At 42.5% G+C, this 17,248-nt stretch overlaps 2 protein-coding genes across 6 annotated transcripts in view; both read left to right on the top strand.

Moving 5' to 3' along the window:
* The first annotated feature begins 1,788 nt into the window (after nucleotides 1-1,788).
* On the top strand, nucleotides 1,789-6,476 carry LOC133971483 (charged multivesicular body protein 6-like). Its single transcript, XM_062408851.1, has 8 exons — nucleotides 1,789-1,993; nucleotides 2,589-2,698; nucleotides 3,490-3,577; nucleotides 4,220-4,306; nucleotides 4,640-4,705; nucleotides 5,016-5,096; nucleotides 5,903-5,978; nucleotides 6,081-6,476. Exons 1-8 carry the CDS (start codon nucleotides 1,928-1,930, stop codon nucleotides 6,128-6,130), a joined length of 624 nt encoding a protein of 207 aa, XP_062264835.1. The 5' UTR covers nucleotides 1,789-1,927; the 3' UTR covers nucleotides 6,131-6,476.
* Nucleotides 6,477-7,588: 1,112 nt separating this feature from the next.
* The window catches only part of baiap2a (BAR/IMD domain containing adaptor protein 2a), a 50,580-nt gene continuing 40,920 nt past the window's right edge, over nucleotides 7,589-17,248 (top strand). For all 5 annotated transcript variants that reach the window (XM_062407292.1, XM_062407294.1, XM_062407291.1 and 2 more), the window contains exon 1: nucleotides 7,589-7,858. In XM_062407292.1, coding sequence (XP_062263276.1) covers nucleotides 7,787-7,858 — 72 coding nt within the window. In that variant the 5' untranslated portion in view covers nucleotides 7,589-7,786. The remainder of the gene's footprint in view (nucleotides 7,859-17,248) is intronic.

Below are 17,248 nucleotides of genomic sequence, written 5' to 3'. Positions count from 1 at the left end.
GTATGCTTGTAGCACACAGAGTACCAAAGGAGATGTGTTGATAGTAACATTTAAACCAGGATGCTGTCCTCTCAATGCATACTGCATGTGACTATGCAGTATTCTTTCATTAGCAAAGCTCATTCAGGACAACAGCTGGAGTGCAGCTGTTTGGTCACAGCAATGGAAACCTAAGTAATGATACTGATGTATTCTCGTTTCTCAGGTTCATGCTGCAGAAAGATGGCAATATAGTATTTGGGCATGGACTGCCTGATAAACCCCTGTAGTGTCCATGTTTAATTCATTTTCATGCCAGTGTTTTGTGTCAAAATGCTAAAAGTGTTTTTGGAAATACAGAAGGGACACAGACTTGAATTTCATGGACGCAGGTTGGGTAAAACTTAGTGTAACGTGGGGAGGACTAATTTGTGTTGGTTTTGAATTCTTTTGCATTTTCATTAACCCCAGTTCTTATATCCCTTGTGTGTCCAACTGAACAGAGCTTTATTAGTAACTCGAGAGACAGAGTAACATTCATGGTATGAGAGTGAAAATCCAGTAGTATGTTGTGCTGCTAACGGTGAAATAAAACTCTCTTATTTTTTTAGAGTTCATGCTGAAATTAAGTGGATTGACTTGGTTTGAGATTTCGATTAAATCTTTATAAAACACCTCATTAGCTTCACACTACAGACCCCGTGGGGGGGAAATGTTTTTTGAGAGAAGATTCCAGATTCATTCACTAGACTGGCACTCAGTAGAGCTCAACAGAGCCGTATAGGTTCATCTCTGATCCATGCAGCTTCCATCTACCAAGTTGTGTGGTTATTGGTCCAGTAGTTTAATACTTAAAACCTGTTGACTCTCAAATCAGAGAGGAAAACATAACCTCCTTAGCAGAGGTAATAAAACCTCCACACATTTATCAAGAAAATGTCACCAACATTAATAATAATTGTACTTGAAGGATAATAAAGATTTTCTTTTATGGATAATCACAAACTGCCAAATCCAAACGAGAGCAACAGCCAGCAGGGGGCAGCCTCGCGACATATCTCTCGTCTTATACTGCTTAGTTCCTCATGTAAATCAGCATGCGTTGTGGCCTAGTCGATAGAGGGGTCCGCCAACAACAAGTACACGGTTTCGAACCCCACACCGGCATTGGCGGCATTATTCCAGACTCTTAAAATTGGCAGGATTAAAGTCATAGAATATTTGCTACATATATTACGCTGTATAATTTTCTTCTGAGCAGGATGTGCGTTATAGGCTTCTGCGCAGGACGTGCGCAGTTTTTTTTCAATATTTTTTTTTAATTTAATTTAATTTATTTTATTTTTCTATTATTTTATTATTTTTCTATATTTCATTTTTTTTATATACATATTTTTTTTATATATATTATTTCGTTTTTGTATTTATTTAAATAATCTACTTATTAGATTTTGTGCAATGAATAGGTGGTTGAAGTCCTGCCGAACTGACAGCCTACCAAATAACAGTAGCTTTAAGGATTGGATTACCTGCTCATTCCCATGAGAAACTAAGCACTGAAGAAGATGCACAAATTGCTCCTGTAGACTTTTGTTTTTCGTTTGTTTCGACTTTTGTGATGATCGGTCAATGTGAACATGTTTAAGGGGTCTCGGGGGGCACCGTTGAGCCATTTAAAATGCATTACTTGTGCTGCTTGTATCAGGCCATAGCCCTATCATATGATAATTACTCACCACACCACCAGGAAACTCACACTGGGTGATATTTGTTAGCTCCAGTTAAGCCGAAGTCTTGTAACTTCCCGCATCGCTTGCCGTAGTAAACAAGGCAGCACTGTGTGGCCATGGTGGTCGTAGTGTAGACCGTGCTTGCCGTTTCGGGGCTGCCTACCATGGCCACATGTGTGTTGACGAAGGAGGGTGCGGTGGGGGGCTGTGGCTAAATAATGGGAAACGTGTTTGGGAGAAAGACTCGACCCTCGCGTGTGACGGAGCAGGACAGAGCCGTTTTGGTGAGCTGCTAGCGGCGTTAGCATCAGACCAGCTACCGTTAGCAGAGAACACAAGGCTAGTCTTAGCTGAGCCGGGTTAGCCGATGTGTTTACTATTGGATTAAATGTAATCAATGCTTTACCAGCCAGACATAGCCCCCCCCGCGCCCAATTCAAATCAATTTCAATTCAAAAGGAGCTTTAATGTCAAAACAACACACATTTAGATAGAATTCTCCCTGCGAAGATAGAAATATAAACATTTAAGTAAAATAACAACTTATAATAGAAACATCTCTCTCTCTGTTAGATGATGTCAAAACATTCAGTTTATATAAATGACATGTGTTTAATGTCATTGTTGACGATATATTAAAAGCTAAAAACGGATTAGAATGTTCATTAGTGTATTATCATATTGTTCAGTGATACACATTCAAGGTTATATTGTGTGTATTTGTACAAACTCAGACAGTAGACATGTGTGTCACTTGGTGTAGTGTGTATTATCTGGCCAAATTAGTCATCCTGTTTTGATACATTGTGCACTCAGTTCATTTCCTTGATGCAAGTTCTACATCTACGACTTGTATGTGACTCTGTGTGTTTTTCTCAGCAACTGAAGCAGCAGAGAGATAAACTGAAGCAGTACCAAAAGAAAATCACCTCGCAGCTGGAGAAGGAGCGACTTGTCGCCAAGCAGCTGCTGAAAGCTGGCAGGAGAGAGTGAGTATCTCAAAGCTACTGCCTTCGAGGCAGTGTGCACTTTGCACCTTTCTGTAACGGATCTGATCTGAGAGTGTAATATAATTAAACATGTAATACATCCTTAATCTTCATGAATTCCCACCACAATAAAGTGAATCACCAGTAAGTAATGAGAGCAATGTGGCGGGCGGCTGTGGCTGAGGGGTAGAGTGGTCGTCCTCCAAACTGAAAGTCGGCAGTTCGATCCCCAGTCTGACCCATCTGCATGCCGAAGTGTCCTTGGGCAAGATGCCGAACCCCGAATGCCCCCCCCCTTAGAATAACAAAGTGCTGCGAATAGATGCACTGTATGAATGTGTGTGTGAATGTGTGAATGTAAAACTGTACTGTAAAGCACTTTGAGTGGTCATCAAGACTAGAAAAGCGCTATATAAATACAAAACCAAACCAAAGCCATTTGTAAGAATATACAATACATAGTTGACCAGCTTTAAAAAATAATTACAATACAATACAATACTCAAGTGTCAGTTTATTAATGACACTTAGCTTAGATCAACGCAGTCAGACAGTCCTGCAGTAAATCCTTCATTCAATGAAAGTACTAACTATCACCATTCTATAGAAGTCTCAGATGTTGATTCAACCTTATTGGAGGCTCCAATCTGTTTTGTATTATGTTGACAGGTGCTCCTGTTGTTTTGTCCACCCCATTCAAATCAACAAGGCCATGGCTAACAAGTGACGCTTCTCTTTGTTTAAATGCAGTGCAGCTTAACAGCCCTCGTCTTTTTCATTTGCCATCATAGCAAAGCACTGCTGCTTCTCAAGAAGAAACGATATCAGGATCAGCTGCTAGACAAGACTGAGAATCAGCTTTCAAACCTGGAGCGCATGGTAAGTTGTTTTGAGTTACTCTGGTTCCCTCTTGATATAAAGATCACTATTGGGCTTTGCTGCAGTGTTATAATTCAGCAACAATTAACAATTTGTCACCGTTAGAGGAGCAAAGATCGTTTTTCTCTCCATTCATAACATATTTTATTTTTTGGGTGGACCCAGTTGTCCCCTCAAATTTGATCAAGCTGCCCCAAATTGTACAGACTTTAAGAAATCAGACCCCAAAATATAGCTTGTAATGTTTTCATCGAGATCTATGAATTATTCTCAGGGAAATAACTGAAAATTTTAATGTTCTGGGTCCAAATCCTGGATCCGTCCCTTGTTCTGGATCCACACCTACAGTTTATGGATTTTCTCTGACATATGCTTTTATAAAGTTTTGTAGAAATGCCTCTCTTACAAACTAACTAACATATGGACAGGGGTGAAAACTTTATTAATAATCTAATGTTAGAGGCCTATGATTCATTCCACCTTATTTATGTGTGATCTCATCCTGTTCTTTTATCTGCAACAGATAAATATAGCATGGATTTAATTATTCTAATAAGCCTATTCTTTTTGTACCACATTAGTTTGACAAGCATGTCTGTAATTTGTATGTTAATTGTTTTTATTTAAAAATCTCTTCAACAGGTTCAAGATATTGAGTTCATGCAAATTGAGATGGAAGTCATCGAAGGGCTTAAGGTTGGAAATGATTGTCTGCGGAGTATGCACGAGGTAGATATTGCTTTTTTTTCTGACCCAACCCTTTTTGTATTAAGAAATATGCTGATCACTTATCTTTCGATGTATGCTTCAACAGAGTCCGTATTCCCACTGTCAAGCGGGATACTTTTATTTAGTGTGATCCCTCGTTGAGGATTGAGCAGCACAGACAGCTTGTGGTTTGTTTTGGCCTAGCTGGTGCCCACTGTTTGAAGATTAGGAAGCGGCGCCTTGATTGCAGACGTGTGGAATTCACAGGCCTGCCAGGAAAATGTGGAAAACTCTTTTCATCAAAATCGCTTTTCTTGCCGTTTGTGATCTTGGTTCTTTTCTTGATTGTGACAGATCATGTCGATAGAAGATGTGGAGCGAATCCTGGATGAGACCCAGGAATCAATAGAATATCAAAGGGTAAGCATCAGCTTGATGTCAGTTAAATACACATGTACAGAGCTATTTCTACTGTTCTACTAACAATAAAAGCCTGATATTAACTTAAATTAATTGAAACGGCAGTGCAAGTAGTGGCCAAACATTAAAGGCTTTTTGATATTTTAACAATGCTATGATATATTTGTTGCTTATTGAATCCACATATTATACACAAGTTTAAGGGATGCATCTCACTTAAATCTGAACTTTCCAACAAACAGTTAAATATTCCTGTGATGGTCATGTACCAGTGTCTTGTCTGATTTCTTATATTTTTTTGCTTCTGCAGCAAATAGATGAAATGTTGGCTGGAGCCTTGACGCAGGACGACGAGGACTCTGTTTTAGCAGAGCTGCAAGCCATCACTCAGGTGTGTGTTAATCTGCATGACTAACCTGTAATCAGTGAGGGGGATGTTTGTGGAGCATGCATGGTTTTCACATTCACTGTGTAGCTACACACTGGTGTAACCACAGGCTTCAGCTGGTAACTACGTAGCACTTCGACTGGTTTAGCGCTGTGGTTAAAGCTCAGAGACCCTTAGTATCAAGTGGGGATTTCGTAACAGGTTCTCTGACCTCGGACAATATCTCTCTCTTCAGTGGAAGAATTCTAATAAAGCCCGAGTATCCTTGTAATTTAATAACAGGCTGTAACTGAAACGGCAGTGAATATAATTTTGGTTGAATCATAATAATTAAAACCTTTTTTTCTTCTGTTGTAATCTATTCATTATTCCAAATGACACACACGCTCTCAAACTAGACAAATTACGATATTTAACTCTTTTCTCTCTCAATTACACATATTATATAAGTTCTATGACAGTGGAAATAGTTTTGTATATATATTTGTGTATTTTCAGTCGAGTAAAATGTCAGAACAAATTATCATTTAGGACAATCTGAGAATAAAAGCAAAGAGCAAGATTTTTCCCTCAAAACAGTTTTTTTTATGTTTTCCATGTGACATTAAATAGGACTTGGTTTAATAACTTATAGTAAAACTGAATATGGCATTCTGTACAGATTATACAGCCCTTTGAGGCACATATGTAATTTATCCAGTCAATGTAAATATAATATACTACAAAAGACATTGTTTTAGGTAAACAACTGAATATATTTTTGTCATGCTATCATTAGTTTGCGTTTCATTTTCCGTGTCTATCCTCAGGGAGAAGAAATAGCCCTTCCAGAGGTCCCTACTGAGCCGATACCAGAAGTCCCAGAGGCAGCTAAAGCTGAGCCAGGTACGCTTGAATCTTTTTTCACACCAAAAATGATTTCTTCCGTGATTCATATGCGTGTGACTGATGTTAGACTGATTGCATTTTATTAACCTGCTTTTCCAGAGAGGAGGGAAGCAAAGACCAAGCTGGACAGAGAGATGCAGGCGGCCTAACAGACTGAACCTGTGGTTGATATCCACTGTTTGACTCCTGGAGCAGGTTGTTTTTGTTCTAAAATTCCTCTTCAACTCTTAGTATCTGGGAATTGTTGGCATCCGTGAACCGTTACTCGTTTGACAGGATCAGCACTGTGTTTGTACTTTGGTTCACTGCTCACCTGAAGTATCTACACGAAGGACATGTCATGATCTGTTTGTACATGTCTGACTGGGATTAGAGAAGATCACTGTCATATTAAAAGTGTGCTGGTTCAGATGAAACAGAAGGCCAGAACCAAGTTTTAGATATTTTACACATTCAATTCTGATGTTTTACACATTAAATTGAGCTTTGGCAACACTTTCTTCTCTTTGCTTTTCTTTCAAAAAACGATATTTTCCTTTCGTTTTCCTTCTTTTAAAAGTGATTTTAATCAAGTTTGGTTCTATCGCTCTACTCCCAGAGAATGGAAGTATTTTGTGACCTGCATTCTCCAGAGGGTGGCGCTCCTCACTAGGTTTTTAACTCTGCACTGTGCAAAACAGGTGTCTTCATTCACATCAGTGAATAGAGATTGTATGGCTGCCGAAAGAAAGTAAAAAGCTCATGTTGCTGATTTGTGGGAGATGTTTAGACAAGAAAGCCAATATCCTATTTACCATCCTGCACTAAGTGGGCACTCAGACTCTAATTAGCATGTTCAGCGAAGCTACCAAATTATCCCCTGTGAGAAAAACATCACCCATTGTGTTACTGAAAACAAAGTATGACTGGCTTATCGCCTCATGTAATCTATCCATCTATCTATATATCTATAGCTCTATAGCTCTATATAGCTATGGATGCAGATTACCAAGTAGACTAAGTCTTTTTAAGCTGATCATAATGGACATATGCTGTCAGTGTAATCAGACAACTGTAAAATGACAGTTTAACACATGATGGTGATTGTCATAATAATATTGTATTGCAGTCCTCACATTTTAGTGTTTTAATATTATTCAGTCATTAATCAAATCTCAGTTTTTTCCTGCTCCTCAGCCTGGTGGCCTGTGCCATTCATACAGTAAGCCACACATATAATTATATCTCAAGTATGTTATTATAAAGCTGGACAATATGGACCAAAATATATTAAGACTAAACAAGTATATCTCCCATTTTATTCTCTCTGAGTTGTTTTTTATACTCCATAACAGTGCATTGAATCTTCCACTGCGAATTCAACAAGCTCACAAATAAAAACAGCGCTGCCATTTGACGAGATTCACATCGGGGCATTTGTTGTATTGTTGCCACTTCAGCCCGTTGTGCTATTATCGGGTTTTATTTTTCCTTTCGTGACTTTGTCGGTGAACACGCTTATTCCTGCCGGAGACGGCGAGATGTCCGAGCTGTGGCGGAGTTCCGTGAAGGCAGCAGCGGGCTGTCAGCTGGGCGCTCAGCAGAAGGTGTGTTCAGTTGACGTGGGGTTTTCGGGAGCGCAGTATCGAGTCGGTCTCTCGCGGGCGCGTCTCCTCGCCGCTGTGGGTTTTTATTTGATCGACCTCGTGAAGCCCCCTTTTTCCAGGCGTGTCCCCCCCCCCACACGCCCCCCCCCCCACATACACACACCTACCTCTCTCCCTCTCTTTCACGCGGATACACGTTTCGAGGACCAAGACGCGTTTATGGTCCTGGCTGAAGATTCCACGATGTCTCGCACGGACGAGGTTCACCGCATGACGGAAAATGTCTACAAGGTGAGACTGAACTACTGGATAAAGTTTTCAGGTGCAAGCGACGATGCCGGACCCAGGTGTTCAGACACCCTGCGAACGCATCATCATTTATTAGTTATTGATAAAGATGCATTCAACCCCCCCCTGATTGATAATGTCTTTACGGATACGCGGATCAGTTATTTTTAGTCACTTGCCAAAATGTTGTGTTTCCCACCTCCACACTTGAGCTCATCAGGGTTTCTAACTAAATCCCTCACTCAGTCCACAGGCCTGTACTGTTTTCCTATCATCCGCCTTGATAGTGTTGATTAGGCCTTTCTTTTTCAGATACCAGTTCATGGATCTGTGGGTTTTCTTGCTGAAATGGGAACCTATTGCATTCCACAAGTCAGTGATTGACGGACAAAGAAGTTTGAGCTTATCTGTTGGAACGGGTAAACATTTGCCCCACAGGGATTTCAACACTCAAACCGGTTCCACCATTACAAAACAAATTGAGTGTATTAGTCTTTAAACCACGTGATAAGTTTGCCCTGCGTAATTCTGGAAGGGAAGAAGCTAAGCCCTTAATGTTTAAGACTATTTTTTAATGATTGAGTTGATTATGATCAAATATTAAAGGAATAGGTCACCCAAAAATGAAAATGCCCTATCTATCTACTCGCCACTATGCCAAAGGAGGGGTGGGTGAAGCGTTTGAGTCCACAAAACACCAAAAACCAGGGTTTTTGGGCTAAACAGTTTTGCAGCTAATACAAATGAAGTAAATTAATTATTCAAATGTAAAAAAAACCGCAGAAAGAAACATAACATGCCACCATACTGCTCCTGTGGTGTCATCCAAGTGTCCGTTAGCCCAGAATTAAAATCTGACTCAAACGGTGTCATTAACCCCATGTTTTTAGCCTAAATGTGGTCTGATATCCTCTGGAGCCACATTCGCTCCTGGATCACAGGGGACATATAGGCTGAAACCATATAAATGACCTCCTTTCGAGTTGTATCGGATTTGGCTGCCACACTGTGTTTACCCCTTAAACCCACTAAAGAGTTTTCTGGACTCAAACCTTTTCCCGACCCCTCTGCCGGCAGAGTGGTGAGGAGATAATGATTGAAATTTCCTTTTTTGGGTCAACTAAATTGTCTTTTAAATTCCTTGTTTTGTCCAAGCAACAGTCCAAAAAACTGAACTGTCGATGCTTTCTAATGATGTCATGAGGAGAAGCAGCAAACGCAGGCCTGTGGTGGGTGCGTCATGAATCGATTCTGTGTGGATCAAGTCGTACATTAACCACATCACTTGACTTGAGTCACAGTCTTTGCCGTGTTTCCGAGTAGCAGGTGGAATGTTAACAGATGTCCTGTTGTATAAGGCTCCGCTCCTGCCCAGTGGTGATCTCCCTCCAGATGGTCTCTCTCAATATGTTTCTCATCATAGACGTAAAACATCGGTGTACGTTCCTCTGCTTTTGATTGTTCTCGTGCTCGAAGCCAGTGGCAGATCATTTCATGGAAGGCCAACAATGAGCGGAGGGCAGCTGCTCGCGCTCCGACAGGGAATAAACACCTATCAGAAAGGAGGTCAGGTGAGCAGAGGCCGTCTGAAAGGTGCTTCTTTAGGAGCCGGAGAGGGAGGCGACTGGTTCATGTGGCTATTTTCGGTGCAGAAATTGGTCACGCAGCCTTCAAGTGCATCCCTCCCGTTGAGGATTGGAGCCCATGCTCTGTCGGGCCTCGGCGGATTGTTCATACCATGCTAATGGGGGTAAATCGACATAGACACGTTGTAGGTGTCCGGATCCTGAACCCTTCGTAGGGAGGAGCAGGTCCTCGCTCATTCAAATGCCAGCCCGGCAGCGGGGCTCCTTCTGGGGGATGGTGGCGCCCTGTCAAGAGCCCCGACAGCCAGGAGCGCTGATGGGCGTTGGAGTGGAGCGACCGGAGTCCCTCATCCACGCCGGGGGATCTGACCCAGTGGCAAAAGCTAGGAGGTCAGAGAGAGTGTTACAGTCGCTGCTTATTTAGCACTCCTCGCGCTTATTTCACCAACCATTCAGTGTTAAAGCAAGTGCCTTCAAGAGAAGCATTCAATAGGTCTGCCGCCATATTTCAGGGATGAAACAGACATATTTCACAACGCTGGCATTTTAGGTGTTTCTACCCTTTTAACTTCATTTTCTTTATCGTCTTCTCTCCCCTTCCCCCCCCCCAAATGATGCTGTTTTATTGGAGGGAGAGAGTGCATGTTAGGTCGCGGAAATCTGCAGATGTCAGTCGGAAGCCAACTGACTCATTGTCTCAGGCTGATGTGCAGACTGTCACCTTTAATTTCACGGGGTTGTCAGCCACACTGAGGGGACGTTGAAGCTGCGGGGCTTGTTGCATAAGTATTCAAATTAGATCGTAGGTAATGGAAATGCAAAGACAAGCTGGCACAGACAGAAGGATACGATGATTGGACCTATCTTACCTCTTGCCTTACCTTACCTGCACCCCCCCCTCCCTTTTTTTGCTATGCAGTTGCTTAAAGTTTGCAGACACTCCAGCAGCGAGTTCTGCTCGATGCACATTTGAATGCCCCCATAGACAGTTATTGTGTTTGTCTACTTTGTATGCACGCACAAACCTGCGAGGAAGAGGAGATGTGAAAACATACGGCGGCTGCTAAGTCATTGCAGCCAGCAGCTGGGCAGATACTGAGTAATCGCAAGGGGAGAAGAGTGGGGGTAACTCCTCTGCTGTGACTCATGAGTGTTTGTGTGTTTGTGTGTGTGTGTGTTTAACAAGGCTGGGACTCGAAGGCACGGTGAGGGCGATACTCAAGATTCAGAATCTCTCTCTGCTCGCGCTGTTCCTTTTTAGGTGAAAGCCAGAGCCACTCCTTGGCTTCATTGAGATGACTCTACCTCGACAGGGGAGTCAACCCTGCAAACCCGGCAATCCCAGCGTGATCTACCGTGACTCACCTCACTTCTCCTCCCTCAGATTAACAGGCAGTTTCAGACATCTAGTCATTCCCCGCGCTGACGGGGTGAGACAGATACTTAGGACTGACACTCGGGGGTTTGCGTGCTTTGTGTGTGTGTGTGTGTGTGTGTGTGTTCACACCACAGTCCTCTTCACCAGCTGGCCGTGTCGCTGAGTGTCTGTGAGAAGTGGTGCCCTGGGTCAAGCCTCTTAGCATGCCATTGGGTTAAGTCTGAGCGCTGACCTGGCTTGGGAAGTGAGGGGGGGGGGGGGGAGACAAGTTGAAGTGAACAAACAGATTAATCGGACCGGAGGCTGAAGGTGGGCGGGTCCAACACTGTTTTCATGGCCACCAAATTTTATACACAAGGGAAACGCAATAAACTTGGAAGGCAGTTGAACACACCCTGCCGTACTCTGTGGAGTTCACCTGTATTTACTCAGGCTCTGCCACAGTGCAAGTGCCGTGTGTTCCCTAACCGATACATGTGGTGCCGTTCTTTTCTTTTGAACACGCCCTTGCAGGTAAGGGAAATAGAAGGGTGTGTCCCGTCTCTACCGGCCCGCCGCACAACACTCATTTTCCCATGCAGCGCCACTCCCTGATTGTCAACACAGAGTGGAAAACAGTGGCTACCGTTCTCTCAAATGGCTGATTGAGATAAAAGGACCCCAGAGGGCGATACTGTACACTCTCTGTTACTCTCTATCCCGATCTGAAATGCTGTTTTCCAGCCTGAAAAGACGACCTGTTACACAAGAGGTTTCTCTCGCTCTCGCCAGCAGCATTGTCGTGACATTGGCAACACTCAAATGAATGATATTCTGATGATGATAATCGGAGGACCACAGTTTCATGTGGGAGATCTGAACAGGTGGTCTCTTAGCAACAACGTGCCACTATTCTTATGCGTTTCTGTCATATCACTGTGCAAGAAGACTCGCGGTTGGTGAAGGGCTGGAGACGGGCGAGGGAGAGCGATGGGGGTCACGTGAGCGTCCATGTGTTTGTTTTAGAAAGAGAGACGGAGGGCAAACGTGGAATGTGTCGCTTTTTCATGAGAAATGCTCCATGAAAGCCCCGTAAATGGTCCGGAGTGAAACATCCCTCTTCTGTTTATACACGTTTGTGCTGTGTCCCTGTGGTCCTGCATAAAGAAGCCGTCTGAAGTCACTTGGAACGGAGACGCCATCCATCACTTTATTTACCTTTTTTTCCCAACAGTATATCACATCAGGCGCCACTCGCCTTATTATACGCGATTTAATGGAGTTTGAAATGACTCTGGCTCCTGAACATCTGCCTCCAGAATATAGTGTTTCAACAGGTTCGTGCTTGCGTGTGCCCAGGGCCTTGAAAAGATTGCATTATGCACTGCAGGGGATATCATAACATCCATCGCCTGTAGAACAGCCGATTTGTTCCCTGTGCATCTGACTGCGATGCAGAGAGAGGACGATTGCTCCACACACCCACCTTCTCTGCTCGTCCGGGGGCGGATGGTTTAGAGACACTCGCTCTTTTCTTTTACTCATCACGCCTTTTCAAGGACAGAGACTGGAGATGCTCAGATCCAAGGCTGCACTGCATCGACTGCAAAAGAAGCTTCGCAGCTGTCGCCGACAGAAAAGGTGGATCTGAAGTCTCCCTGTTAACATGGCCATCGTCCAAACCTCTACTTAACCGTCACAAAAGCAGTGCACACTAGCGTTTCGTTTGCTTTAAAGAAAGATACAAAACACTTTATTGTGGGAGTGGAACCCAGAAGATGGGCGAGGAAAGAAAAATAGATGGAGACATTCCACATCCTTGTTGAAGTAGTCCCTAATTACTGTGGAGGGTGAAGCTGTAATTACACCGCCCGAAAGGGACACTGAGGCAGAGGTTTTAAAGTTGGTGCCGTGGCAGCGGACAATGGCTTCACATGTGTGGGTCACGACCTGTAGTTAACATGTCTGTGGCTTGTGTGAATGTTCGTCATTGGGAGTGATGGACCGGTCGAGCTGGCGGCCACGGCAGACCAGTCAGATACGCTATTGTACAGAAAGTATGAGTTACTGGTGTGCAAACCCCACGTGGTCTGTAAAATCCCTTTTTTTGGGGGGAAAATTTGTGAAATTCTACCATGTGGGATGTATAGTAAAATACGGCAGGATTTACAATTCAGTTAAAAGCTCGCTGAGATGCAACAGCAGACGGGGGAAAAATAGCACCACCTCCGTGTTGCATTCAAATCGACTGAGCTCCTAGTTAAAAGGGACTGGCTGTGTAGTGCGCCCGAAAATAGCAGATACAAATGCGTTTTGAGTCGTCTTTTGGAAACATGATTTTCTGTCTGTTGAAATGTGAATGGGGGGGAGGTCAGCAGCGGCACCCGCTAAATATTCATCCATTATTCATGGTCGGTCTTTTGGAAGGCTTTGAAGCTGCCATGTAAAAAAAAAAATTGAAATCTTAATTTGCTGATATTTTCTTCATCTCACCAGTGAAGTAACATGAACTGAGATTCAGTTTTTTTTATTGTGCGTTTAAGTGTTTTTTTGTTTGTTTGTTTGTCTTGTGGAGAATGAACAACAACCCCAGCTGTCGTGTTACCTTCCTGCATTAAAGTGTTTCACATTTCCTTAACGCTCTTAGATTCTGTTTTTCCCTCGACCAAAGTGAAAGTGTCTTTTTGCTGGTCAAAGAACTAAAGCTTGCAAATAAGACTGGTTCTCCCGGTTGCTGTGGTAACCATGCAGCGCCTGCGTCGGGTCAGTTGAGCGGCTGGTGCCGGGCCTGAGGGGGGGGTCACACTGGCGGCTGATGACAGCAGAGCAAACAAACACAGTAAATACTGTAGTTGGTCCCTACCGAGCATATGATTTGTTGTGCGCTGACAGCAGGAGACACGGGGGCGGGTCGAAGGATCTCAGAGGCGACTGAGTTTTTCTCCAGCCCACCCACAACCCTTTGTAGATAACTTCGGAGGTCTAGTTTAAGGGTTAGACAGTCATTTGCCCTCTTGTCTTGTCAACCGGTCATTTGACTAAACTGTGCCTTTTGGCTGCTGCTATGTCATTGGCTAAAAAGCAAAGCCAGTATTCATATATCTGTCATTGTTTGCGGAGATCAATGGAAAGATAAACATTGACAAAAGTTTGAGTAATGCGCTACTTCTCCTTGCAAGACGGGAGGCACCACAAACATGACACAACACTTACCCTCAGCATGACGTGGCATGGAGCGGCGTCCTCCTCCGGAAGTTTACTGATCCAGCTCACATCCACCTTCTTTATTGCCACTTAAATGAAGGATTCTTTCAAATGTTTCTTTATCAGTCATAATTTAGCAGGAGATCACAGACCGGCCCACTCCCACCACCTGTAGATTAGTGTATGCCCTATACGCACCCAGGTGGCAAGGTGCAGTTTGTGTTTGCATGGCAGAGAAAGGCAAGGGCAGGATTTAAAGAAGCATCATTTAGCAACAGTTGATGGATGAAGTCATGTTGGAATATAGTTGATTATTTAGAATAAAGGACAAGATACTTACGTACTCACTCATCAGCTTTTAGATTAACTTATCTTCTGCTATGTTTATTCATCTTTTACACGTCTGCTGTGTATATATTTAACCGTACGCTATGTTATCTATTCATCTGCTGCTACCTGGTCCTTTACATGTATTCTTCATCATCAGTATTTACTTTAACTGTTCATAATCTGTATAAATATTTATCTGCTGCATATATATTTATTCATACGCTACAGTATTTATTCATCTGCTGATACCTGTTCCTGAACAGTTAATTCACCTTAAGTATATATAATTTGTGTCTGTATTAGTTACCTCCAAACACTCATTCAGTATTTATCTATGTTCCTACAATCAATTTTCACAGCCGTTACACTGGTCTAAGTCCTTTATAATCATATGCACAACTCTTATTTTATAATTACAGTACACTGCACTCAATCTTAACTGTCCGTGAACGTTGCACTGATGTCATGCTTGTTTCTTTCTTGTTATTACTTGTTGTCTTGACGTGCTCTATGTGCCTTACAATTGCCAAATAAAGTTGATTTGAATCAGAACCATGATTGGATAACCCGAGTCGGGGGATTTATGATTTTAACTGGTATGGAAGTTATGTAGAATATGTTAAAAGTTGTGCTCAGATTAAAGGGATTATTTATGTAAGAAATGGATGAGTCTGTGCAATGTGGTTGGGTTTATAAGAATACTTCCATTTTACCTTATTTTTTCCGAAGAGCTAGACGGACACGTTCTTTTGGATCTTTGGCCTTGGTGGAGAATATGCACTGCTGTATGCCAGTCTAGTTTTTTCTCCCAGTTAAAGGAGACAAAACATTTCTTTGACTGATCCCTGTAGAAAACTGAGATAAATAATTAGAATTTGCACATCACGTTTACATACTGCTAAATCTCCATTGTTTGCATGATGGTACATTTTGCTGTTTTAAATACTATATATAGATGCCTGTCTGGGTTTGACGTGATTAAATGTATAATAGTATATTCTGTACACTTCTACTTGTCCAGCTCATGCTGTTGGAAGTCTGCTCTCCGACATAAAAAGAACTATACTCAAATAGTGTTCTTGGATTAGATGTTCCCCTTGGCTTCAACTGAAAGCACATGATGTGCTTACTGCACTGGGGTTTTAGGTATGCAAGAAGCACAAACTTCTTCATGCTATCCACTCAAAGTGTATACCTGCCTCGGAAATAAGCTTGAGCCTCGCTGTGTGCTTTTCTGTATCGATGTTTGACCTCTGAAAATGAAAAGTAAGAAGTTGGATGACTTTGTTGGAAGGAACCGGTTATCTGTAAATCGCATCTAATAAAAGGTTTGCTACCAGCCCTTATGAGAGAATGGGAGAATTCAAGTCATTGGCTTTTGCCTCCGAGCATGATCTTTAAGAGAATCTGGCATTCTTCTGCTTAAGTGGATTCGGATTCGGAATGCAACCTTTCACAAAGGGCCACCGTCTTTCCAATACGAGCATACCAGTCTGACATTCTGTTTGTGATGAGCTGTGACCAGTCTCAGTACCAAATTGACTCACTAGGCATAAGAAGCCAGGCCAAGAGAAATAAACAAATAGAATGTTTCACAGGCCTTAGAGAAATACCCAAACATATCTCAACAAACTGCCACATATGGTTGACGTGTAAGTTTACGCCTATATTCCATTGTTTGTTTGGTTTCACCATGTTTAATTCCTTTATTCTGACCCTTTCAACATGATTTGGACAACAACCCTCTACATCTTTCTTTGCAGTTATTACTTTATACGTTCACATGATGTTCAGACTTCTTTAGGCAATGTGTGGGCTCCCTATCCACACTGTTGACATTTTACTGCATTTTCAGCTTCACTGAATTCACACTGGTTCCTGTGGTCATAGCGAAGACGTGCAAACATAAATAAATTGCATTCGACTTGTCATTTGACCAATGTTGTTAGAATTGACTAAGCCACAAAGTGTTTTAGATGCGGAGCTATGTGTTTGCAATAATAAGCCCTCGGGCAAAACTAAGTGGGATTGATGGAGATTATTTTAAAATGACTGGAATGAAGAAAAAAAACAGTTTACTCACCATTCCCTTGTTTGCTGTTGATTTTAATGTCTAAGCCGCCGATAGCAAGTAGCCCGAGGCATTTTGTTCTGGGCTTGTCTTTCTGTCCGTCCCTTTCTTACGGACATTATATCTCAAGAATGCCTTGGAGGAATATCTTCAAATTTTGGTCAGCAAAGGTCAAATGTCAATGTTGATTTGACCTCACAAAGCACGTTGTTATGCTTTGTGAACAGGAAAACTCAGGAACACAATAAGGGAATTTCTTCAGATTTGGTACAAATGTTCATTTAGGCTCACAGATTAATTTGTTTGGTTTTGGTTATTCGAAGATTAAGGTCCTGTTGGCTCACAAGGTATTTGACCTTTTGAATATGATATATACTATGACTGTTACTGCTATGGTTGGCAGAGGCATAAAGCAGCTGGGCGGTAACTCTACTTACATTCTGCAAAGAATTCTGCTTGTGTTTTCTTTTAGGATCACATGATATTGAATCATGATATTGCACAAATAGCAGTTTTCTCTCTGGAAAGTATGTTCAAGCCCATTTCAGTCATTCCGACTCGGCAACAATGGGGAAACCCCTGGAGAGTTTAGCTGAGCTGGTGAAACACCCAGATGCCGTCTAGGTCCAACATCCTCATTGATCAGTGGAGTCAACCAGTAAAAGGTCTACCAACACAATACACACACAGTGCTCCTTATTAAGGAAGAAAGGACTAGCTGTGAGGTTGTCATTAGTCCATACGCACATTATCCACTTTCTTTTACATTCCTCTCTGATTGCAACGCTCTTCTTGGCCGGCTCTGCTGCCTGTCACCACACGACATGTCCTAACACAGTCCACAC

This window comes from Platichthys flesus, chromosome 16 (assembly GCF_949316205.1).
Source record: "Platichthys flesus chromosome 16, fPlaFle2.1, whole genome shotgun sequence".
Classification (NCBI taxonomy): Eukaryota; Metazoa; Chordata; class Actinopteri; order Pleuronectiformes; family Pleuronectidae; genus Platichthys; species Platichthys flesus.
The sequence above is the reverse complement of the archived record's forward strand: the minus strand, read 5'-3'. Positions and strand labels throughout refer to the sequence as shown.

Coding starts and splice junctions, on each gene's coding strand:
- LOC133971483 (XM_062408851.1), top strand. CDS start 1,928: ATGGGAAACGTGTTTGGGAGAAAGACTCGACCCTCGCGTGTGACGGAG. Junction 3,578..4,219: donor TTTCAAACCTGGAGCGCATG/GTAAGTTGTTTT, acceptor TCTCTTCAACAG/GTTCAAGATATTGAGTTCAT. Junction 4,307..4,639: donor GTCTGCGGAGTATGCACGAG/GTAGATATTGCT, acceptor TGATTGTGACAG/ATCATGTCGATAGAAGATGT.